General features: G+C 35.5%; 1 protein-coding gene across 1 annotated transcript in view; it reads right to left on the bottom strand.

Moving 5' to 3' along the window:
- The window catches only part of Hgsnat (Heparan-alpha-glucosaminide N-acetyltransferase), a 267,748-nt gene that overhangs the window by 109,408 nt on the left and 130,603 nt on the right, over window positions 1-27,737 (bottom strand). The window contains exon 6 of the mRNA XM_090403589.1: window positions 23,215-23,266. Within this exon, the coding sequence (XP_090259715.1) occupies window positions 23,215-23,266 (52 nt within the window). The remainder of the gene's footprint in view (window positions 1-23,214; window positions 23,267-27,737) is intronic.

Below are 27,737 nucleotides of genomic sequence, written 5' to 3'. Positions count from 1 at the left end.
TTTCTCAGCCAATGGCTACCCCCCCCCCCAAAAAAAAATCCAAAAAATATTGAATCTAATAACCCCCCCCCCCACAACAAGGATTACTCTAAATCCATAACCATACCCTATATCCGAGGCACCTCGGAAAAATTACAAAAATCCTAAAAAAACATGACTTAACTTCTTGTTACAGACCATATAAAAAATTGGCATCCCTTATCCGCTCTACTAAAGACCAACCTCCCCCCCCCCAGACCTACCTGGTGTATATCAGGTCCCTTGCAGCTGTAAGCTGTCCTACTTTGCTAATATCAGAATTTCAGAACACAAGGACTACATTCGGTTTCACCAATACAGCCACTCTGGTCTTGCAGGCCATGCACTGGATACCTGCCATAGAATACGGTGGAAGAAAGCCATGATAATACGCCATAGTAAATTCAAATACGAAAGGCTTTTCATGGAATCAGCCTCAGCCCTAAGAAACAATCCAAACCTCAACAAATTTGATTGCATGAGACTGCCCCAAATTTGGGAAACCTACATCAGAAGACCTTCAGCCCAATCGGCCAAGAACACCAACATTGCCTGCTAGGGGGCACCATCAGGACTTTTAGGAGAAAGAATAGATTCCTGCTTCATCCTCATTTACTGTTTGTTGTGCCTGCATGCACATGTCTTCTTTTTAAGTTCCTGTGAAAATGGCAACGTGACGTTGCCGAAATATTGGAAGTGTATTAAAATTTATTTTAATGTATATCCTAGTATATGTTGTAATTTCCTTAAACCATTTAGTAAAAATAGTTAAGGGATAGAAGGAAATTATTTAAATCCAAAATGTTATATTTGGCTGAGATATGTAGATATCTCAGCCAAATTACTAGATTAAAACTAGACAGAGAAATAAGATTGTCATCACGATTTTTTCAAAAAGAGATTTGTTACAGGTGGTGATAGTTAACAGCTATATTTTTGGATCATAAGACGCACCTTTTTACATAGAAAAATCGACTGAAAAGTAAGGCGCATCTTATGGTCTGAGGGTAACGTTAATATACGAATTTTACACTGTACTGAAGCTCAATTACTGGTACAATATGTTAAGTAAATTAGTAAATTAGTACTTACTCCCCGATTTAGAGCATCAATAATCATTAGTGTGTAAACATAAGCGCTTTTGGACAGTTCGTTTGAATTATTTTTTATAAGTCGTTAAAATTTTTATCTTAAAATTAGAAAAAATGAGTGTAAAATTAAAAAAGACTTTCATATAACATGAGTTATAAATTAAATGTGATAAGTTATGCAAAACAATATGGAAACAGAGCAGCAGAAAGACATTTTTGTCCACCACCAACAGAAAAAATGGTTCATGAGTGGAGAAAACAAGAGGAACAATTAAAACTGCTATGTAAACACAAGAAAACATTCTGTTTGCACCTAGAAAAATGGCCAGAATTAGAAGTACAAATGAAAAATTGGGTAACAAATCATCGAAACATGGGAATATCTGTTTCTACGAAAATGATAATTTTTGAAGCGAAACGATAGGTAACTGCTGATGGAATTTTAGATTTTACCGTCTTGGTGCTTTAGATTTATGAAAAGACACGGGTTATGCATGCGTACAAAAATCACTCTAGCCCAAAAAATGCCAGCTGACTATGAAGCTAAAATAATAGAATTCCATAGATTTGTCATATCAGAAAGAAGGAAATTTAACTTTGAGCTTAATCAAATTGCGAACATGGATGAAGTGCCTTTAACTTTTGATGTTCCTTCAAATCGGAGAGTCGATTCAAAAGGCACCAAATCAATAGCGATCAAAACAACAGGTCACAAAAAAACTCACTACACTGTAGTTTTAGCTTGTTGCACAGATGGAATAAAACTACCTCCGATGTTAATCTTCAAGAGAAAAATGTTACCGAGAGATGAAATTCCTCATGGCATTATTATCCACGTCCAAGATAAAGGCTGGATGGACAAAACAGGAATGAAATTATGGATACAAAAGATATGGGCTAAATGTCCAGGTGCGTTGTTTAAAAAGCCTGCGATGTTAGTGTGGGATCAATTCAGAGGGCATAAAACAGAATCAACCAAGAAGCTTCTAAAAGAAATCAAAACAGAATTAGCTGTCGTTCCTGGAGGCCTTACAAGTCAATTACAACCCTTGGATAGATCTATTAATAAACCATTCAATAATTTTATGCGGGAAGAGTGGAACAAATGGATGGCAAAGCCAAATCACGATGTTACAGCAACAGGATGTATGAAACTGCCAACAATTTCAGAAGTATGTACCTGGGTGAAAAATTCATGGGAAGCTGTGAAAGAAGAGATGATTATAAAGTCATTTAAGAAATGTGGGATAAGTAATGCGATGGATGGTACCAAAGACGATGCAGTTTTTGAAGGGAGTGACAACAATAGTTCAGACGAAAGTAATACGAATAGTGACATTAACAAGACGAGTGATAGTACCGAGAGTGAAGATGAACTGAATATAAAGTCATTTAAGAAATGTGGGATAAGTAATGCGATGGATGGTACCAAAGATGATGCAGTTTTTGAAGGGAGTGACAACAATAGTTAGACTAAAGTAATACGAATTGACATTAACGAGACGAATGATAGTACCGAGAGTGAAGATGAACTGAATATTGCTAATACAAATGATTGTAACAATAAATAAAAATTAAGTAAGAATTTGTAAATATCTTTATATAATAAATATTTTTTTCTAAAAATCGTCTCATAAATTTGAGGTGCATCTTATCATCTGAAAAATATTGTAATTGTATTTATTTATTTATTATGAAAACGCAGATTTACAGTGTCATAAAAATAACTACCATAAATATGTATGTAGTCTGTTTTTATTTTCATGTTTGAAATTCGGTCACCATGTGCTTACCACTGGTAAAGGGATCTGGAAAAGAAAAGCACTGTTTTGTGTAATAACTGATGATATTGCTTGCATTTTAGTATACTATGCTGATTTTTGATAGTTTATTGTAAACTATTGCTTATTTTTGATAGTTTAGTGTGTCTGCATGATTATTGGTCTTGTGGATTTGTTACTGAATTTCTGAATTTTGCCTTGAGCAAAACACAATGATATTACACACAAGGTCATCTTGTCAAGAGGCTCAAAAATCAAATGCCATTAACAGCATTTGATTTTTGAGTCTTTGTAGACTTTGAAAATGGTTCAATGTCATGAATAAAACATGTATGCATGGAGAAATGTGAAAGATGAGTTTGTGGAGAGACTGAAAGGAGAAGAGAGAAGGTATTAATTTGTAGAAAGTGTGATATTTTGTTAGACTAGGAGTTAATGAATGCAAAACAGGCTGAAGGAACAAAAACGTAAATGAAAACAATGGAAACAGAACTAAAGCTGAGAAAAAATGGAGTGAAAGAACACAAGAATGAAGATGCAAAATAAGTCATATGGGAGTGAAAGGAAGTATGAATGAGGAAGCAGAAGTAAGGTGCGGCAGAACTAGAGGCAGCAAGACTACAGGAGTCAAAGATTGAAGTTGCCGGGAAAACAAGATTTGAAGAAAGATTTATTCAAAATTAAATGAGGAATATGCAGAGTGATATTAGATGTTTAGTGAAAACAAATGAAAGAGTGCAAAATAATAGAATGAAAGAAAAAAGAGGTGGCAAATGATTCGAGAATGGCAGTGTTAATGTTAATACTGATTAATGAGAGATTTAATATTAATGTTAGTTAAGATGAGAGTTAAGAACAAGAAGGGAGGAGAAGGAGTGCTGCTGATGATAGCAGGAGAATTAAGTCCATATAAGGTACACATGAAGGAGGGAAATAGTGGGAATGATTTTGAGGCAGTGTGGAGGTTGACATGAAGAGATATTTAGTTGGATGTTGCTATTGGCCAAGGAATGGAGGATAGTGATGTAGAAATGTATAAGTAACTTGGATTAGTGAACAAAGGAGGAGAGTGATTATTACGGGCGATTTTAAATCTGGCAGTATAGATTGGAATGAAGAGATAGGATTTGGGAATAAGGAAAATAAATTTCTCAAGTTTTTTGAGAGACAACTATCTCAGGCAGTATGTAAAGGAGTTCAGGAGAGAACTGAGAGTTTGAGATCTGATCATTTCATCAGAGGGTGTAATTGTGAATGGGGTTTCACACTTCCCTCCAGTTGGTGAGAGTGATCATGAAGTGATCACCTGGATTGTTGCTAGCCATATGAAGACCTGTGAGGAAAGGATATATGTGGAAATACAAGGCTAGCGATTATGACAAGCTTATGAGACAGCTTGGAGTTATAGCATGGAATGAAGAGTTAAGCAGTGAACAAATAAATGCTGCTTGGGAGGGTACTGACAAAGAAATACATTATTATTATATGACACCTCCAGGGAGTCTAAGGGCTCATCAAATAATACATAATAGCATTAATGGATGAATGAAGTAGGTGTAAAATAGGTGAATGAGGGGATGAAGCATCAAATCTGGAAGAGGGCAGCACTTTGGAAGCAGCACAAGATGATTAATGATAATAATCAGTAGCATGAAGAGTATAAAGATCAGGCCCGGGAAAGTGCAGTACAAGCAGAAATTAGCATATCAGGCCAAGAAAAACCCTCATGAGTTTTTTCGATATGTGGCAAGTATAAAAAAGAATGATTATGGTAAGATGATGTTAATGGATGAAAGTGGAAGACTGGTGACTCAAGGTATTCAGTGGGAAGTTCATCAGGATGTTTCATTCTCAGTGTGAAATCAGAAGCTCAAGCATAGAGAATGAAATTAAAGAAGACTTAATACTTAATGTGAGAAGTGAGCAAGAGGTATATAAAGAGTTAAGTAAGCTAGATGTAAGTAAGCAATAGGACTTGATGACATATCACCACGTGCATTAAGGAAACATTCCGAGGGTTTAGCATCAGCCTTGGCTTACCTGCTTAACAAGTCTTGCAACAACACAAGTCCCAAAGGAGTGGAAGAAAGGCAAATTGTTCCTTCCACTTCACAAAAGTGGTGATAAGGTTAAGGAAACAAATTGTAAGCTGATCTGTATATCTGGAGTTGTAGTTAAAGTACTGGAGAGGTTGGTGAGAGATAGGATACAAAAGTGGGTTAGTATTCTTTGTGCTATTCAGCATGGGTTGGTTAAAGGGAGGTCGTGTTTTACCAACTTGTTTATGTACTATAACAGAATGTACTGGACAAGAGTGATGCATAATAAAGGCTTTTGATAGATTGTCACACCACAATTTGGTAACTAGACTGAAGCAGATGGTATTGGATAGACTAGTGAGTTGGATAGGTGACTGGCTATCAGATAGGTACCAGCAAGTTGCGTAAGGGAGGGCACTATCTCGAAAGAGGAAAGTCACTAGTGGCAGTGATGCCACAGGGATCTGTTTTTGGACTATTGTTCTTTAATTTGTATATTAATGATACTGAGATGGATTTAACTGGAGTTATACAACTGTTTGCAGATAATGCAAAACTGGATAAGGAATCGAGGCAGATGTAGTTTTACAGGAGGACTTGACTAAATTGTATGAGTGGGGGCAACAGTATGGAATTGTCAATTCAAATGTTGCAAAGTGCAAGGTTCTGAAATTTGGTAGGCAACAATGGAATGCAAAGTATAGACTTGGTAGGGAAATTTTAGAGGAAGTTTAGGAGATCAGAGACCTAGGAGTAGTGGTGCACAAGGATCTGAAGTTCAAAGGTCACACTGCACAAGTTGTGAAGACATCACATCAGATTATGACAATGATGAGGAGAACCTTAACTTGTAGAAATAGAGGTTCTGGTTCCATTATATAAAGGCCTTGATTAGGCCTCCTATGGATTATTGTGCACAGATCAGGTCCCCTGGTTTTCATGGTGATGAAGATATATTGGAAAGGGTCCAGAGAAAACTAAGGTCATAACTTCTTTTTGGGATGTGGGATATGAGGACAGATTGAGAGATTGCAGTTTCCAAAGCCTTGTGAATAAGAGGAAGAGAGGGGATATGATTGATATGATTCCATTTAATCCTACATGAAGATTAAATAAACATCTGCTGGTCATGACTTTCCACATAAATGTTGCAGATGTAGGTTTTATGTTTTTTTTTTTTTTTTTTTTTGGACAGACAGATCTACCATCATCAAATTCCTGCCACATGTACCCTCAAGGGGTGTACAGGATATGACAGTACTATACTACATGAAAAAAATTACATCATTACTAACTTCCTATCTACAATTTTCCTCCAAATCAGTCTGTTACTTGTCAAGACTCCAATATTATCAGATCTTATATTTCTATCATCTAAAGCACATTGTACCATATCAATCCACCTACATCTTGGTCTTCCTCTGGGTCGTTTTCCTGGCAACCTGGCAGAGAACACTTGTTTTGCTAATCTTTCTTCGCCCATTCTGTTTAAGCGACCATACCACCTGAGATTAGCTCTGCTAACGCATTCCTGGATGCTGACAATGTCAAGTTCTTTCCTAATATCCTCATTTTTAATATGATTTAATATGATTTTAATATTGCCATTGATGCCATCTGTTCACACCTATAATCTTTCTCAGGACTCTCATATCTGCGGTCTCTAGTCTTTGGTCAAGTGTTTTACTTCTGACCCAGCTCTCAGATACATAAGTCAAAACTGGTTTGAACACTGTCTTGTATACAGCTAATTTAGTGTTCCGACTAATTTCTCTCTTATTCCACATGAATTTATTCAATTGACTTCCTACCATACCAGCTTTGCTGATTCTGTTGTCTATTTCTATATTTAATTTACCATCTTCAGTAAAAATCGTGCCTAAGTAGCTGAAATGTTTCACTTGTTCCACAAGTTCTCCATTCACAACACAGTTGACATTTTCAATGATTCTGCCTATTTTCATTGTCTTTGTCTTTTTATTGCTGACCTTCATACCATATCTATTACAACAGTTATTCAATTTAGTCAGGGAATCTTGCAGACTTGTAGCAGATTTATTTAGAAGTATAACATCGTCTGCATAAAGCAAAGAGCTGACATTAACATCTCCAATTTTGATATCATGTTTAATACCACTTTCCTTCATAATGTGATCCATATAGATAATGAATAACAGAGGGGATAATGTACATCCTTGTCTCACACCAGATTTAACATTAAACCATCTTCCTGTACTTCCTTCAATTCTAATTGCTGACTTACAACTCAAATAAAGACTAAGTATTGCTTGATATTGTTGGATCCTACTTTGTGTCAATCTATACTTTGGATCCGACATTTAGTTATTACGATGTTCTTAACCTAAAAAATAGTTGCTAGTTGATTTCTAATACAAATATAGAGAAAATTTATATTTATAGACTGCGCCACTCTATATCTGAATTAGTTCAAGAATTGAAGATAAATCAACCCTCAACTATTTCTCCTTAATATATATACTGGCCGAGTATATTTAATTTATTTATCACTCCCCTCCCGCTTTGGTTCAAATATTTTATGAATGGTGCAGTAAAAGAGATTCAGGCAAAATACAACTTTTGATTAACAAAAACAAACATTTAATTTTAAAATCACAAATTTTACACTTAACTTCAAATCACTAATTAAGTTATTAGAAACACTTCAGCCTTCCTGACAATACAGTCATATAATGGTAATTCTGTTATCTCTATTACAGTTTTCTCACAGTTCCTTAAGTTCCAAATAGAATAAAATTGCAGTAACACCTCTTCACAAAACAAACATTTTTAAATTTACACTTCAGCTAATTTCCGAAATAGTCACTGTTAGCATAGGAAAATTCTAGGATGAAACTCACACACTTCTCTGTATAGGAATATTAATGGTTGGAATAATCTTACCGATAATCTTCTATGTTCATCTACTTATACATATACACTTTTTACAACTGTAAACACTTTAAACAGTGTACGGCACTCGTTAAATAAATTCTTCTAAGCAATAACTGAATTAATCATCGGTCACAATACACATAAACGTTGTTGCACAAAGTACTACTGATCACTCATTAAATAAGGCAACACACAATAATTGTTAACTTGAGGTTTTATATGCACAGTTGTTCATTCTTCCTGCATTCATTTAATTCTTTAGGCAATATATTTCTAAGCACAGCTAACGGTAAACTTCAATTTTACAGCCTCTACTATTCTAGTAACTCCGTGTTTTATTTCAAGATTCTGTGTGTCCTTGACAGGTCGGCCTTGAAATTAAATCTCAACTCAAGTATTGCTAGTCTATTTAGTAGTCATTCAGCTGTCTTCCGTAGCTATAATTGTTATTCTACAACTTATTAGCTAACCGCCTCTCGACTAGCAGAGCTTATTTAGCTGCTTGAGTGACTTGCCGACTCACTATTAACGTACTGTGATTCCCGAATGCTCCGATTCCAACCTAATGCCAATCCTTTCCTTTCTCTCTCTCTCTTCTATTTCTTAATAATCTATATTTTCAGCTTTCTTTCCTTTTTATAACATTCTTCCCACCTAAATTATTCTCGTGATCTAAAACTAAAACTGTTTTTAATAAGCTTTCAACATTCTCCTCACTTGGTGTTCCAACTCGCGCTCGCTTACTTACATGCATCTCCATAACAACAAAACAAAACATAATAAAACTGAGATATTACATAACGTTAAACTTCTACAAACAGGAATAAATAGAGAATACTTACATTTCAAATAATGTGCAGTTACATTATCAAATACAAGTTCTTATAATATTAACATAGTAATAATTAAAATAGCTTAATAATATTTAATACAGTCTTTTCATTATTAATACATATATCTTTGAATAAATATTTCAATATTAGATAAAATTAAAGGTAGTTACATGAATATTAAATTGTAAAATAAGTTGTTTACATTAAATAATATTTACAAGTCTAGCCTTTGTGATGGAAGATCATGTTGGATTCTGAAGCAAATAATAATTACTCCAATCTCTATATATTCAGAATCCAACAATATAATGCCCCATTGACACCATATAACTGTAGCGTATGGAACAGCTTCTCTCTTGGCACCTTGTCATATGCCTTTTCCAAATCGACAAAACTTAAATACAGATCTCTGTTATATTCCCATGCTTTCTTGACTATTTGTCGTAAAGTGAAGATCTCATACTGACAGCCTCTATATGGCCTGAATCCAGCTTGTTCTTCACCAAGCTTTTCTTCCACAATTCTTCTCAATCATTTCTCAAGTATACTTGCATAGATCTTGCCAGGAACACTCTCAGTAGGGAAATACCTCTGTAATTCTCACATTCAGTTTTAGTTCCCTTTTTATATATGGGTACAAGGAGAGCTCTACTCCAATCATCGGGAATTCGTCCCTCTGTCTTGGCTTTCTGAACTATGCAGTGCAGCCACTGTAAGACTCTTATACCACCATACTTCAGCATTTCTGGTCGAATATCATCTACTCCTGCTGCCTTTCCACATTTCAAGCCTTTGATGGCTTTTTCTACTTCAAGTATGGATATGTATTCCTGACTGCATGCCTGGTCAGTGTTTTTTACCACTGTGCTGTCATTACTGCTTCTTTCATTTAGCAGTTTTTCAAAGTAATTACTCCATACTTCAAGGATATCTTTTTCTCCCGTTTTCATGTCACCTTTATCATCTCTAACTCCTTTTACAGTGCTCTTTCCTCCATTCCTAAGCTTCTTCAACAACCTCCAGAATATTTTGCCACCTTCTTGATATTTATTTTCTATATTCTTGCCAAAGTCCTCCCATGACTTTTGTTTAGCTAGTTTTACACAGTGTTTAGCATTCTTGCATTTGTTTCTGTATTCTCTAAGAGCACAAGCTGATTTATTTGATAAGAACTTTTGATATGCTTTCTTCTTTTCCTTCATTGCCTCTTTAACTTCCTGTGTCCACCATGGAGTTCTGATTTTTCTATCCTTACAGACAACTTCACCACATGCCTCTTTGGCTGAATCAATCAATGTTTTCTTCAGGGCTTGCCACTGAATCTACACGCTTTGGTTCCTGTTCTCAAACTTTTTATTTTTTCTTCAATCATGTTTGTGTATTTTAGTCTACAGTTCACATCTGAGAGCTGCTCGACTTTTATTTGCTTTAAGACTTTCTTACATGTTCTTCTTTTCAATATGAATTTCAATTTTATCCTGCTCAAGACTAAATAGTGATCGCTTCCAATTTCAAATCCTCTGTACACTCTGGTGTCCTGCACTAGAGAGAAAACATCACTATCAACAATAACATAGTCAATGAGACTTTTCTTATTCCTTGCCTCTTCTCTCCATGTGAATTTGTGCACATTTTTATGTTGGAACATGGTGTTAGTAATAACCAGTCCATGTCCTGAGCAGAAATCCAACAGGTATTTGCCATTATTATTAGCTTTGCTCTTTTCTCCAAATTTTCCCAAAATATTTTTGTATGTCTCACAATCATTTCCTACTCTGCTATTCAGTTCACCAACAAGGACCAACTTTTCCTTTTTCATTGTGTCAGTTGCTTTTCTAAAGCCTCAAAAAATTCCTCCACTTCTACCTTAGTAGAACCTTCTGTGGGACCATAGGCACAAATAAGTCTCATTGTCCAGTTCCCCATTCTCATATTTGCCCATATTACTCTACTTGAGACTGACTGCCATTCAAGAAGATTAGCCTCGTATTTTGTGTTGAATACTATGGCTACTCAGTCAGACAGATCTATCAGTCTGTCCAAAATAGGCTAAACTGTAGGTACAAGGAACTTTATACACTCTAGGATGAAGCTAATCCTTATGAGAATAGATAAGGGCAGCTAGCTAAACTTGTGGTTTAGCTAGCTGTCCTGGAGATTATAACTGCAGAAAACATAGCAGTCTTTTCATATGTATCCTGAATGTAACAAATGGAATAGATTAGGATGGGCAGGACATGCAGGTGCAATATATGCATGCATATCTGAGAAGAGGATAAGACAAACTGTGGAAGAGAAACTAGAGGCAGTGTTCAGGCCAAATAGAGGTTGTCAAGATTAGATTTTCATTTTAAGACAAATAGTTGAGAAATCATAGGAATATGGCAAGGATCTGTATCTATGTTTTGTATATGGAAAAGGCATATGACAAAGAGCCAAGAGAAAAGTAATTCAGAACACTACAATAACATGTTGTAAACATATTATCATCATCCTATGGAGCAATGCAATGCCTATATTTGAGTGAAAGTCAAAAGTCAGAATAGAAGAGTGTAGTAGAGGAGGATGGCTTGATGGAAAATCATGCACAAGAAGGATGCACACTATTTTAACATTTATTTATTATCTGCACAGATTGCATAATGAAAGAAAGTGGCATCAAACATGATATCAAATCTGGCATCCTCTACATGAGGAGATGTTAATCTCATCTCTTTATGCTGTTACACTCCTCAACAAATCCAGTGCAAGTCTTTAAGATTCTTTTTTAAATAATGAAACTTGTAGTGCGATCATAATTAAAAGAAACACACTTATTAACCACAGTGAAAATTATTTAATTGTAAATATTTCATCCTAAGTATCTTAAGACATCATCAGTACAGTAGTTTAAAACAATAATAGGAATAACATACAGTTAGGGCGCATGATTACAATAGAATCTCATTAAACATGCGTAACGTGTTACAAAAAAAAAAAAAATAATAAAAAATAATTATTTAACAATTTTGTATGACAATTTCCCATACTTTAGGAATAGTAAGAACATTGTTGCAGTTTAAGTTTGATCTGTGTAGTAGGGCTTCAGAACTTTCTTTGTATAAATGTTCATGTTTATATAAAGATCTATGCAAAAGTTTAGACTTTTTCCAATGGATCCTATGGTTTGGATTTTCAATTCCGTGTTGAGAGAGGCCAGATTTTTGTGGTTTAAAGAGACGAATGTGGTCTTGATGTTCTGAGATGCGTTTCTGAACAGACCTACTTGTCTGTCCAAAGTAAGACAATTTGCATGAGCATGGAATTTCATAAACACCAGGCAACATCAAAGGTGAGAGTTTGTCCTTAGGAGAAGGTAACAAGTTGTAAATTTGGTTTTTAGGTTTGTAAGAAACGGCAAAATTGTATTTCTTCATAATTTTAGAAAAACGTTCAGAGATGCCTCTGACGTAAGGTATGGGAATCCTATGGACTTCTTCCTGTCTGGTTTGATGTGTGGAGAAGTGACTGATGATTTTTTAAGTTGTTTTCGGATTATATCCATTTAGGATGGCTGTATTTTTGATTACTTCTAATTCCTGGTTTAAAGATTCTTCAGAGGAGTAAAATTTGTGTGCTCTGAAAACTAGTGATTTAATAATGCCAGATTTCTGAGATGGATGATGAGTGGAAGAATTGTGAATGTAGCGACCTGAGAATGTAGGCTTGCGAAAGACAGACGTGGTGATGGAACCGTCTTCTTTTCTTTGGATGTGTAAATCCAAAAAGGAGATACCCTGTGGAGATTCTTTTTCTAACGTAAAGTTGATGCGATGATGAAGAAGGTTAATTTTATCTAGAAACAGTTGTAATTCATGTTCGGGATGATCCCAGACTGCAAATACGTCGTCAACATATCTTAACCAAATTTTTGGTTTGGGTTCAAAAGTGAATATTTTTTCTTCAAGGTGTTCTAGAAACAAGTTTGCTAGGTTTGGTGATAATGCAGATTCCATTGCTGTTCCTTCTTCTTGCTTGTAAATTTGACCTTTCCAGGTGAAGTAACCTGATGCAATAACAAACTTGAACAATTCAACTATATCATACGGAAATTTTTGAGTTAGTAATTCTATTGTTTCTTTATGGGGAATGTTTGTGAAGAGGGAGGCAATGTCGAAGCTGATTAACAAGTCAGTTTTTGATAGTTGAATGTCTTTAATTTTGGTGTGAAACTCAGTAGAATTTTTGATTGAAGAGATTGAATAGCCTGTGTGAGGGCAGAGAAGGTTAGATAAGAATCTTGATAACTTGTAAGTTAGACTGCTGATACAGTCTAAGACAGGTCTAAGTGGAACATCAGTTTTTTGTGTAGCTTAGGTAAGACATAAATTCTAGCAGGTCTTGCATGGTATGTCTTAATTTTTTTGATTGTTTCTTCATCTAAAGAGGAAGTTTCATTAAGTAGCTTATTTAATTTTCTGAGTTGATGTTTTGTAGGATCATAATCTAATTTGGCGTAAGTATTACGATCTCGAAGAAGTAAATTCATTTTTCGGTCATATGAGTTTGTATCGAGAACCACAGTAGTATTTCCTTTATCAGCTCTGGTAATGATTATGTTTTTATTACGTTTTAAGGAAATAATAGTTTTCAATTCTGATGGTGGGATATTTAATTCTGAAGGATTGGAATTGTAGATCAGTTTAGCTACTTCAAATCGAAGTCTGTTGGTTTCAATACTTGAGAGATGGCTGATGTTTCTTTCTATATTATGTCATCATCATCATCATCAAATTCCTGCCATGTACCCTCAAGGGGTGTACAGGATATGACAGTACTACATGAAAAATTTTACATCATTACTAACTTCCTATCTACAATTTTCCTCCAAATCAGTCTGTTACTTGTCAAGACTCCAACATTATCAGATCTTATATTTCTATCGTCTAAGGCACTTTGTACCGTATCAATCCACCTATATCTTGGTCTTCCTCTGGGTTGTTTTCCTGCCAACCTGGCAGAGAACACTTGTTTTGCTAATCTTTCCTCGCCCATTCTGTTTAAGTGACCATACCACCTGAGATTAGCTCTGCTAACACATTCCTGGATGCTGACAATGTCAAGTTCTTTCCTAATATCCTCGTTTTTAATATGATATTGCCATTGATGCCATCTGTTCATGCCTATAATCTTTCTCAGGACTCTCATTTCTGCGGTCTCTAGTCTTTGGTCAAGTGTTTTACTTCTGACCCAGCTCTCAGATACATAAGTCAAAACTGGTTTGAACACTGTCTTGTATACAGCTAATTTAGTGTTCCGACTAATTTCTTTCTTATTCCATATGAATTTATTCAATTGACTTCCCACCATACCAGCTTTGCTGATTCTGTTGTCTATTTCTATATTTAATTTACCATCTGCAGTAAAAATTGTGCCTAAGTAACTGAAATCTTTTACTTGTTCCACAGGTTCTCCATTCGCAACACAGTTGACATTTTCAATGATTCTGCCTCTTTTCATTGTCTTTGTCGTTTTATTGCTGACCTTCATACCATATCTATTACAACAGCTATTCAATTTAGTCAGAGAATCTTGTAGACTTGTAGCGGATTTACTTAGAAGTATAACATCATCCGCATAAAGCAAAGAGCTGACATTAACATCTCCAATTTTGATATCAGGTTTAATACCACTTTCCTTCATAATGTGATCCATATAGATAATGAATAACAGAGGGGATAATGTACATCCTTGTCTGACACCAGATTTAACATCAAACCACCTTCCTGTACTTCCTTCAATTCTAACTGCTGACTTACAACTCAAATAAAGACTAAGTATTGCTTGGTATAATGCCCCATTGACACCATATAACTGCAGCGTATTGAATAGCTTCTCTCTTGGCACCTTGTCATATGCCTTTTCCAAATCGACAAAACTTAAATACAGATCTTTGTTATATTCCCATGCTTTCTCGACTATTTGTCGTAAAGTGAAGATCTGATCCTGACAGCCTCTATTTAGCCTGAATCCAGCTTGTTCTTCACCAAGCTTTTCTTCCACAATTCTTCTCAACCGTTTCTCAAATATACTTGCATAGATCTTGCCAGGAACACTCAGTAGGGAAATACCTCTGTAATTCTCACATTCAGTTTTATTTCCCTTTTTATATATGGGTACTATGAGAGCTCTACTCCAATCATCGGGAATTCGTCCCTCAGTCCAGGCTTTCTGAACTATGCAGTGCAGCCACTGTAAGACTTTTATACCACCATACTTCAGCATTTCTGGTCGAATATCATCTACTCCTGCTGCCTTTCCACATTTCAAGCCTTTGATGGCTTTTTCTACTTCAAGTATGGATATGTATTCCTGACTGCATGCCTGGTCAGTGTATTTTATCACTGTGCTGTCATCACTGCTTGTTTCATTTAGCAGTTTTTCAAAGTAATTACTCCATATTTCAAGGATATCTTTTTCTCCTGTTTTCATGTCACCCTTATCATCTCTAACTCCTTTTACAGCACTCTTTCCTCCATTCCTAAGCTTCTTCAACAACCTCCAGAATATTTTGCCACCTTCTTGATATTTATTTTCTATGTTCTTGCCAAAGTCCTCCCATGACTTTTGTTTAGCTAGTTTTACACAGTGTTTGGCTTTCTTACATTTGTCTCTGTAATCTGTAAGAGTAAAAGCTGACTTATTTGCCAGGAACTTTTGATATGCTTTCTGCTTTTCCTTCACTGCCTCTTTAACTTCCTGTGTCCACCAGGAAGTTCTGATTTTTTTATCCTTGCACACAACCTCACCACATGCCTCTCTGGCAGAATCAATCAATGTTTTCTTCAGAGTTTGCCACTGAATCTCCAAGGTTTGATTCCTGTTCTCAAACTCTTTCATTTTCTTTTCAATAATCTTTGTGTATTTTAGTCTACAGTTCACATCTGAGAGCTGCTCAACTTTTATTCGCTTTAAAACTTTCTTGCATGTTCTTCTTTTCAATATGAAATTAAATTTTATCCTGCTGAAGACTAAATGGTAATCACTTTCAATTTCAAATGTTCTGTACACTCTGGTGTCCTGCACCAGGGAGAAAACATCACTATCAACAATAACATAGTCAATGAGACTTTTCTTATTCCTTGCCTCTTCTCTCTATGTGAATTTGTGCACATTTTTATGTTGGAACATGGTGTTAGTAATAACCAGTCCATGTCCTGAGCAGAAATCCAACAGATATTTGCTATTATTATTAGCTTTGCTCTTTTCTCCAAATTTTCCCAAAATATTTTTATATGTCTCACAATCATTTCCTACTCTGCTATTTAGATCAACAACAAGGACCAACTTTTCCTTTTTCATTGTGTCAGTTGCTTTTTCTAAAGCGTCAAAAAATTCCTCCACTTCTACATTAGTAGAACCTTCTGTGGGACCATAGGCACAAATAAGTCTCATTGTCCAGTTCCCCATTCTCATATTTGCCCACATTACTCTACTTGAGACTGACTGCCATTCAAGAAGATTAGCCTCATATTTTGTGTTGAATACTATTGCTACTCCTTCTTTTCCTTGATTGTCATTGCCTGAATATAACATTTTGTATTTATTGCTCAGAAAGATCTCACCAGTTTTGGTCTTTTTTGTTTCAGTCACCCCTATTATGTCGATCTGGTAGTTATCTAATTCCTCAGCTAGCTCCATTTCTTTGCCATTCAGGCTTCTTACGTTGATAGTACCGATCTTTAACTCTAGTGATGTTCAGTTGGGGTTTGTTTTCAGATTTGTTCCAGTAGCTGACTTTTCGCTGTTCGCCCTGGTTCCCTGGCGAAAACAACAGGGGCCTTGTTTAACCGGGCGACGCCCCAGCCGGCATGAAATTTTGTCATGTTGTACCATCATTTTTTATTTTGGTTTAACCAATAAGAATACAATTTGGTCGGCTAAATCCCAAATTGCCAGCCCATCCTCGTTCGTTCAGTATCAAAGTAGATACCCAACAGGGTGCACCACGAGAAGGTGAGGATTGGACATTAGGTCAGAAGCCCTGGTCGGTTCTCTGCATTCCTTTAAAGGCTATGTGGAGGACTCCTCTCGGTTATATAGCTTTGATCCTTAAGCACCTCTCTATATTATGTATGAAGTCTAAATATGGGAAACATTTTGGTGAAATTGCAAATTTATGGCCTCTTGCTAGAACACTTAATTCAACTTTTGTTAGTGGACGGTTGGATAAATTGACTACCCATTTTTCCGTTGGTAAGTTGTTAGTGATCTTTTTTGATCGATTTAATAGATTAAGGTATTTAATATGTAGAGCACTATTGCTTTTATCAAAAACTTTTTTTTCTGAACCTCAAAAATCTGGCCTCTCTCAACACGGAATTGAAAATCCAAACCTTATGATCCATTGGGAAAAGTCTAAACTTTTGCATAGATCTTTATATAAACATGAACGTTTATACAAAGAAAGTTCTGAAGCCCTACTACACAGACCAAACTTAAACCGCAACAACATTCTTACTATTCTTAAAGTATGGGAAATTGTCATACAAAATTGTCTTAAATAATTCATTTTTTTTTTTTTTTTGTAACACGTTACGCATGTTTAATGAGATTCTATTGTAATCATGCGCCCTAACTGTATGTTATTCCTATTATTGTTTTAAACTACTATACTGATGATGTCCTAAGATACTTAGGATGAAATATTTACAATTAAATAATTTTCAGTGTGGTTAATACGTGTGTTTCTTTTAATTAATTTAAGATTCTTTAACTAAACTGAATGATCTGTGTAACAAATTGGCATGAAAATCAAATAACAAACAGACCAAACTATGATAATAGGCAGGAACATGGAGAAACAATTGCAATCTCAATGGAGAACTCAAACAACAAGTAAAATATCAAGCTAAATTTAGGTGCCATTTTTAATGAAAATGGAAATTAAATATGGAAAGAGACAATAAAATCAGCCAAGCTAGTATGGACAGGAGCGAATGAAATAAATTTTTATGGAATAGGAAAAAAATTATCCAAAAAAAGTAAGCTAGCAGCATTCAAAGGCTGTTCAAAACCAACTTTAAGTTATGGATCTGAGAGCTGGGTTAGAAATAAAACAGCTGATGAAAGACTAGAGACCACAGATTTGAAAGTTTCTGCAAAGAAAGAGGTGTGTTAGATCTTGAATAAGGACCTTTTCATCAAAAGGATCATTCATTCAAGATTTAACAAGAATACAGAATAACCAAGAAATACTTGTACTGTTAGTAAAGAAACAAATTGTTAATAGAGAACATAATTGAATTACCTTAAAATGAAGTACAAAAAAAAGGAGGAATTTGTTTGTCTAGATAGAAATATTGTTGTTTGAAAACACTAGTAAGAGAAAAATACTCTATGCAAAATGTATGTCAATGCAAACAAAAGTCCAAAGGTTGTTGCGTGTGAATTACCCACGATAAGCATAACGCCTGAAGCGAAGGCATTCGTGGAAAGCAAATTGAACTCGCGTTCCCTGAAAAGAGCGTGCTTGAGGAGAAGAGTTGTGACTAAACAACTTAAGGACCAATAGGAAGGCACCATGAGAAAACTTCAACAAAAAAGAGGGCGCAACAAGGGATAATAAAATGTGGGTTCGCGCAGATTTCAGCCCCCCGTTTTTTCTGTTCCTGTTTTCTTTCAGACCCACGATGCTGACCAGCGGAAGGGAATTGTACGACTTCGGAGGACAAGTTTCTCCCCGTTGTTGACTGACGAGTATCGGGCAAGCTGTACACAAGATGACGGCGTCCACTGACTTGGGCCATTGGTAGAAGTGCTACCGGAATGAGACAATGGAAGGTTCCTCCAGGGAGACGGGCAGTTTGATGATAGTGACCAGCGTTTGCCTGGCAGAGTGCAGAAAATTGTTGTACGAGACGAGCAAAGTGACCTCCACGTGGACGCGACCCACTGAAACAGTAAAGGACGGATAAAGGGGATATGGTAACCTCATGCAGCGGTGGTAATGTATAGAATTCTCTTATTTTATTAACAATTAGCATTAGAGGAAAAGGGTGAATCAATTTCTAGTTGAAAGAAAAATGGAAAATTGCCTAGAGAATTTTTGATTAACTTATATGCATTGTAACTTGTTAGCTCCATTGGACTGGTAATCAGAGGATTTAAGTTCTTGTGTGAGACCTAATTAATGTGGTAGGGTCTGTGTTAGCTTTTGAAGTTAAAATTGTAAACTTGTATTTTCCCATGCTAAGTGTGTTTTAATTGACCAGAGGATATGAGTTATACATTCATTAACTAGAATGTTTATTATGATTGTCAGTTGATTTAGTATAGGTAATGTGATAAGCTTTTGATATGTTTAAATCTAATTGTAAACTCATTAGATCTTTAATAAACATGTTTTACTATGTAAGCCTGAGTTTTGCTTGAGCACGAGACTAATTTACTACTCATAAAAGTTTGAACCTATGAATAAAGGGAAAGTAAAGAATAATTAGAAAGGATAGGGCCATGACTGCAAACTGAGATCTCTACAGACGTTATATATATATTTAATGAATTTAAGTAGCTGTTAGACCTCTGGGAAGGTTTCTCTGAGCAAGGAATTTTTCTGTCCTAGGACTCTGACTGGCGCAGCTGGAACAAACAAATTTGTCAGAGTTCGAAAAAGGGGACGGCCCCAGAGAGATAGACTGGAGATCTCATTCCTAGTTGGCACAAGAGAGGATAATAATAATAACATAGATTTAAAGAAAAACCACGATGTAACAGGTGGCATCAATGGCAGAATCATATGAAAAATTATGATATTAAGAAGGAACCTGCTTTGTTAGCATTCAAGAATGTGTGTGTGAGCAGAGCTAATCTCAGGTAGTATGGTCACGTAAACAGAATGGGAGAGGAAATTCTACGAGAACAGGTGCTTGATGTCACAATATTAGGAAAAGACCAGAAGAAGACCATAATATGGGTGAATTGATGCAGTTAAAAGAGCATTAGAAGATCAAAACACAAAATGTAATTAAAATGGATTCCTGACAGATCACAGATAAGAAGTTGATATGAATTTGGAGATGTATGTTTAACACACCTTCTCTTAAAAATCCTGAATGAAGATTCTTCATATTTTATAGATGGAATTCATATATTCAGGTTGCTCTCCAACAAAACAGCATTGTTGATCCATGGAACTATTAAGCATGGATCAAACTAACCCACTATTGATCAGCATATGAAAAATTAGTGCTTCCACATTTGTATTTTATCCATGTTTTGGCTTCTAATTATGGCGATTGGAGGATGATATGAAATGCACACACAAGCCATTACTGTGATAGTGCTCCTACAACTATTATGGAATACATCTCTGAGCATGTGAATTGCATAGTTTGCTATGTAAGTTGAGTGAAAGGAAGATCTGATTAGTTACCAAAATTTATCACAAACTAATGAACATATTTATATTTTCTCTTATCCATTTAACAATAAAAAAGGGTTTCATATATATCTAATTCCTTAATGCACTCCAATTTGCTATTCTACAAGAATATCTTGATGTAGAGATTGTGTTGTAAGTTTAAATGCCTCTATTTTGTCTCTGTTACAGAAATGCCAATGGTACAGTATAAGACTGTAGTGTGCAGCACACTGAGATAAATGAAATGGAAATGATTAAACTTTGCATCTCAAGTTAGGAAGAGTGTTCTCCATGACTGCTGGTTGGTCTTAACTATTGGGTGGGAGGAGACTTTAAAATTTGTGGTCTATATCAGTGGAAGTTCCATATCTATTTTTAAGAGCAGTGGCAGATTCCAGAAAGTCTCTTGTGCTTAAAACCTGCTTCAGTGAAATGTAATGGTCTTCTCCCATTTGATTCTATGGAGAATAATCATGGCACAGATGGAGCTGCAGATGCATCTTTTTTTTTTTTTAATGTCTTTCTAGGCATATGTTGTGCCTTCAAGTTTGTCAACAATGAGCTAACTTGTAGATACCTGAAACCATTGATCTTTAAAAGCATAGATCAGAATAGCATTCATGATGTGAAATTTGAAAGCTATATAGAAACTATTTTTAAGCCCTCCCTATTTTTCTCAGTGCTCCAGATATGGAGACAAGCCTATATTCAGTTCATTCAAAAGGAATATAAAGCCAGACAATAAAAACTGGCCTCACTTAATATGTCTTGAAAATAATGGAAAAAAGTCAACAATCAACTTCTCCACCACCATCACCAAACTTTACCAATTGATCAGCAACTACTAATGTGGATTTCCCCACTCTATCCACAGAGGATTTCCTTGTCAACATCATCCACCTCTGGATATATGAAGTGAAAATGTTTAGCAAAACTCAGACCAAAAATCTGAAGCCAAAGATTGAGCTGAAAGGAGAAAGTTCTATCACTTTAAATCCAATCTCTTCAATAGTTAATGCAGTGAATGAAGTTGTGCAACTTCCTCCTTACAACCTGGATTTTTCTCCATTATAATTAATTATTTCCTCAATTTCTAAAATTTGAAGACACATCTCAGGGATAATTCAATTTGAAAATAATGTCAAACAAGTCAAAGCATGAGTAAGAAAATGGTTCCTAAATGACAGCTTTTTAAGACTTATTATGCATTGGAGGAAAGTTATTGAAAGAGAGAGAGAGAGAGATTATGTTCAGAAACAGTGTAAGAAAGTAAAGAGTAGAGATTTCAATTTATCTTTTTTTTTTTTACTGATATCTCATATTCATATATATATAAAATTACACACACACACACACACACACACATATATATATATATATATATATATATATGTAGGTTTTTTATATATTTTTTTTTATATTTTATATTTTTATATTTTTTTATAAAATATATTATATATATATATATATATATACATACAGAGAGAAAGAGAGAATAGTAAAAACTTTATAATAATCTCTGCCCCAACCCAACTCACAGTACTATAATATGCTGTTGGAGAGTGAATTCAGTAATTTGTTAATTATGTTGGAATTGTAGCCATTGACTAAGAAGGTGTGGTATTGAGTTCAGCTGTTAGGGATGTCTAGAAAGTCATCTAGAATATCTAGATGTCTAGTCAGAACAAAGATTACTGGTACTGTTAGCTAGCATTTTAATAATATCAAACCAAGTGGGTAGGATGATGGAATTGTTTATAAATGTATAAATCTACCTATCTACAGGAATATATTGAGCAGGTTCTATACATTGAAAGAAAGAGTAACACTGGAGGAGGACTTATTATTAAGTGTTTATAAAGAACACTTTTCTAAGATAAATTGAATTCTGGCTGTTGAAGCAGTCATCATCAAATTCCTGCCATGTACCCTCAAGGGGTGTACAGGATATGATAGTACTACATGAAAAAAAGTACTACATGTTGAAGCAGTATATGCATTTATTTGCACCTTGAAACCAAACAGAAACACACATTCTCAGTATATCTTAGCCAGATAGTAGGCTAAAGAGTAGTTGTGTTCACAACATTTTTTTTTCCAAAATGCTCATGTAAACAATGGCTTGTGATGTGGGGGGGGGGGGGATGAGAGGGTATAGTCCATAGTCCTTCTGTTTAGTATGTTTGTTTTTCAAAGTGAAGTACCTCAGCATGGATCAAAATTTTACAAAAATATTTGTGGATACTGATGATAGCCAGTGGATAATGTAATATTTACATTCAAACGCAGGAGGTTCCTCCATTAGTAAACTTATGTTAGTTATGTTGTTTCCTACATTTAAAATCTCATCAAAGTGTTTTTCTCCATCTCTCAACAATCTTATCATCTTCACAATTAGCAGCACACCATTTTTTATCCCTTATAGCATTTACTTGCTCCATTCTTTCAGAGCACAGTTTCCTTGTCACCACATGCATTTTCCAGTGTGGTCTAATACCACAGCCTTCTGTGCTGCTTCTGCTATACTGTCCACATAATTCCTCTTATCTTCTCCAGCTGATATTTTAAACTAACTGGCGTTTCATTCTCTTCATAACTTCTTAAATGAATTTCTTTAATTCTCTGAGACAGCATTTTCAAAAAGCATTTTAATTCTATGCCTTTCTTCTAAGAGTTTCCAAGTGTTATTTGATAACCAATCTTTGTTCTTTTTTGTTTCCCTTTCTCAATACCCAATAGCTCTTTTCCATTTTACTTTTAATTATTTATCAAAATTACAAGAAAACTTTTGCAAATACTAACAGTAGATAGTAGACAATGTAATATTTAAATATAAATGTATAGGATTTTCCTCCATTATTGAACTACGTCAGTTATATTGTTTTCTAATTTAAAATCTCATCAAGGTTCTCTCTCTCTCTTCATCTTTCAACAATCTTATCTTCTTCATTTAGCAACACACTATTTTTATCCCTTATAGCATTTACTTACTCACCAATCTTCAAAAAAGTTAGTAAGACTAAGGAAGCTCTGGCTACACTGTTTGGAAATAAAAGGAATAGAGAGGGTTTTTTATTTATTTATTTTTTATTATAAGCACTATACACATGTTGAAATGCCCTAAAGAGAAATACTTACCGTAGAAATGTCAAAAGTTTCTTTGTGAATTAGGCCCCGAAGTGATACATACCTGGAATAAATAAATGAAAAAAATTATCTATTTTTTACACAAAAACTGATGATAGCAGTTACAGAGATGCAGTAATTTCTTGTTTACACAGCTCCGTAAACTAACATCCCAGTTGAAAGTTTATTTTTCACTTGGATAGAATATAATAAATTTAGTTTAATCCTTTATCCAAGTGTGAGCAAACAAAGTTTGCACCTGAAAGTATCTTCAGGACTGGGATAAGGTGATGCAATACCAGGGCGACTCCTTGCAAGGGTGGAGCAAGCTACTATCACTCCTATCTCAGTATCTCTCATAATGCAAAACACATCTCCTTGCGGATATGTCTAATGTTATGCATTAAGGGAAGGGCCACTACCCAGACTAGTTTCGACCTTTATTGAGGTCTCTTCAGTGGGAGCCAGGCCCAAGTGGAGATACCAGCCAGAAGCGTTAGCAGGGTCATCTCTACCTATAGGAGTTGCCAAATGGTGTGCCACCTTTTTAATAAGTTACTATGGATTTAGAGAAAGATGTTGAAAGTTTATTTTTCACTTGGTTAGAATATAATAAATTTAGTTTAATCCTTTATCGAAGTGTGAGCAAACAAAGTTTGCACCTGAAAGTATCTTCAGGACTGGGATAAGGTGGTGCAACACTAGGACAACTCCTTGCAAGGGTGGAGCAAGCTACTATCACTCCTATCTCAGTATCTCCCATAATGCAAAACACATCTCCTTGCGGATTAAGGGAAGGGCCACTACCCAGACTAGTTTCAACCTTTATTGAGGTCTCTTCAGTGGGAGCCAGGCCCAAGTGGAGATACCAGCCAGAAGCGTTAGCAGGGTCATCTCTACCTATAGGAGTTGCCAAATGGTTAATGCTTCTGGCTGGTATCTCCACTTGGGCCTGGCTCCCACTGAAGAGACCTCAATAAAGGTCGAAACTAGTCTGGGTAGTGGCCCTTCCCTTAATGCATAACATTAGACATATCCGCAAGGAGATGTGTTTTGCATTATGGGAGATACTGAGATAGGAGTGATAGTAGCTTGCTCCACCCTTGCAAGGAGTCGCCCTAGTGTTGCACCACCTTATCCCAGTCCTGAAGATACTTTCAGGTGCAAACTTTGTTTGCTCACACTTCGATAAAGGATTAAACTAAATTTATTATATTCTAACCAAGTGAAAAATAAACTTTCAACATCTTTCTCTAAATCCAGAGTAACTTATTAAAAAGGTGGCACACCATTTGGCAACTCCTATGGCTCCCACTGAAGAGACCTCAATAAAGGTCAAAACTAGTCTGGGTAGTGGCCTTCCCTTAATGCATAACATTAGACATATCCGCAAGGAGATGTGTTTTACATTATGGGAGATATTGAGATAGGAGTGATAGTAGCTTGCTCCACCCTTGCAAGGAGTTGCCCTGGTGTTGCACCACCTTATCCCAGTCCTGAAGATACTTTCAGGTGCAAACTTTGTTTGCTCACACTTGGATAAAGGATTAAACTAAATTTATTATAACATCCCAGTTATCCCAATATCCCAATTTTCTAGGCATTAGCTGCACCCACAACCAGTTGACTACAGAAAGGAAAATAATCTGGCCTTTCTAGGCATTTACACTATCTGATCAAAAACATCCAGACATTCTTTAGTCGTAGTAGTGGATAAAGCTATATACATCACAACCACAGCTCATCCTGATATAAAAGGAAGCACACAATTTCACAATCTTCAGAGACAAAAATTAACAGTAAAATGGGCCATACTGAAGATTTTGAAGTGATACTATCATTGGATGCAAACCTTGGCAATAACTCAGTGTCTCGGTCTTCTGGGAAGGCTTTCCACTAGATTCTGATATGTTGTTGCAACTACTCCATCAACAGGACGTGATGTTATTGTCAAGTGGTGGAAATGCCTAGGAGCAACTGATAGGCCACATAAAATCAAAGAGCAGGATCACCAAGTACTAAAGCAAGTGCTGTGAAAAAATTGCCTATCCTCTCAATGCCAGCACCACAACCGGATGGAGTGATGTAAAGCTTGCTGTCATTGGACTCTGGAGCAATGGAAACACATTCTCTGAAGTGATGAATCACACTTCACCATATAATACCAGGATACTTCACCATAAATAGCAGGAAAATGCTAGCTGTCCAAATGTGTTATGTTATCCATGAAGTCTGGTAGAGGAGGCAGGTCTGGGGCTGTTTTTCACAGTTCATTCGAAAAACTGGACAGCAGTTTTTTGGATGAACTTTACCACTTTTTTTTTTTTTTTTGGAATGATGTGAATACAGGCTTGTTCCCATGCTCTAGGATAGATGCCAGTTCAGCAGGAAAGAGTGAAAAGGTAATACAGGATAGGTGTTAATTCTAAAGCACAAGTTTATAGGACAATTGGAGGAATATCATTAGGATCAGATTACTTGGTAGTGACTAAACTATACATATTTCTTTTTGATAAAGGACAAATGCAATGAGATGTTCTTGGTAGAGTAAGGAAAAACACTTTGCCTTGGTCATTAATGTAGGAGTTGAAGGAGAAGGATAATGCCAGTAGGTCAGCCTTGCTCTTGAGTGAAATTACAACACTATCATCTAGATGTGTGCGACTGTAACATAAAGGAGAAAAATAGTTGCATTCTACACCCAATGCCTTTTACAAGGAATCATAAAGCCAAATTGGCATTTGAACAGAGACAAGTTTTCAGCATTTAGCCCATTCATAATTTGAATTTATTGATGGTATTTTATGGCTGTTGCAGCTAGGGTCTACAAATCACAAATCCAATATCTCCACCATCCAACCCTTTTATTCAATGATAGCATAGATAGCCCCACCTACAAACTTGTTAAACAATCAATAAAATCACTTTCCTTCCCTCAGGGGCAACTCTTCTTCCTTTATTAAAAATTGTATTCATTTTAAACCCTTAATAAAAAAATTCTCATCTGAAAGATTCAGACATCACAGTCAGCTTTGATGTTACGTCACTGTTTACCAATGTTCCACTGACAAAGATCATGCACAGACCAAATGTTCCACTGACAAAGATCATGCACAGACCAAATAATTCTGAGAATAATTATTGAACAGTCAATAGAAAGGCAGAACACCCTGTATTTGGAATTCATTGATTTTGAAAAAAGCATTCAATAGCATAAACAGAAGTACTATGGAAATTAATGAAATACTATAGCATACCAGAGAAAATAACTGATATAGTAAAAGCAATAAAATTTTATAAAATTAAGATAATATGTAACCGAAATTTAACCAAAGAAATGAAAACAACAACAAGAGGTGTAAGGTAAGGGTGCATACTCTTCCCTACAATCTTCTTAACCGTAATAGACTGGGGGATGAGAAATATAATAGATGAAAGCATTCTTATGTAATGAGAATAGATAAATAAACTAAAAATAAATTTTAAAAAATCTAGATTTTGCCAATGACATGTTTCCTAGTTCAAAAGCACCAGCATATGTAAAGGAAAATAGATAATTTAAACCTGGTAGACTTCAAGTGTGGCTCTTAAAAATAAACCAAAAGAAGACCTAAATAATGAAGATTAACCCCAAACAAAACCTAACACTCAAAATTATGGAAGGACCACTAGAACAGATAGATATCATTGTTTATCTGGGATCATTGGTGAACACTGAAGGAGGAACAGATGAGGACAAAAAAAAAAAAAATAGAATACAAAAATCCCAAATTGCCTTTAACACAATGAGAAACATAGATAAGTAAAGAAATAATCTCAAACTCTTCAACACAAATGTTAGACTAGTTAAACATAACATGGATTTTACTTGTGTAAATTTTTGATTGTTGTACAAATATAACAGTTTATTTCTGGATCTATAAGAAGTTCCACTGATATCACTTCTTCAGAACACTGATACCACCCATCCAAAACCAATTACTCCCTCTACATTCAAGTTCCATTCTTGTGTTGTCTACTCACACATTCATTTCCTCTTTGAGCATCAAGCTTTCCATGTGTACCCTTGTCCGCCCTGATCCCTGCCTCTCAGTTTCCCTGTTTGTCTTGCACACTTATTCTCTCATTTTCTACACTAATACTACCCACTTCTCCATTCACAAGCACTCCCCTCAATCCCTCCTTTCTTACTCTTGCTCTTCCACATTGCTTCTTACTTGCTCAGATCCATTCTCTGCATACTTTACTCTCCCTCATAATAAGGGACAGAGAAGTTATTGTTCTGGACATCTGGATTTCTGTTAACATATCATTCATAATCTTTGCTCTCTGCCTTAACTCGTGACTATGATACCTGGGTAATATATGGACTATCACAAATTATCATCCTGACTACCTTTCCTATCACACTATTATCTTCTATTCTTCTCAACAACCTCTTGACAACCAGTCTTACTCATACATTCTCCTTGTTTCTAATCAAGTCATTTGTTCCTACTGCCACTACCAACTATTTTGCTCCCTTACTCCTCAGA

Source organism: Typopeltis vanoorti, chromosome 14, assembly GCF_054136105.1.
Source record: "Typopeltis vanoorti isolate ZY-2024b chromosome 14, IOZ_Tvanoo_1.0, whole genome shotgun sequence".
In the NCBI taxonomy this organism is placed as follows: domain Eukaryota; kingdom Metazoa; phylum Arthropoda; class Arachnida; order Uropygi; family Thelyphonidae; genus Typopeltis; species Typopeltis vanoorti.
The sequence above is the reverse complement of the archived record's forward strand: the minus strand, read 5'-3'. Positions and strand labels throughout refer to the sequence as shown.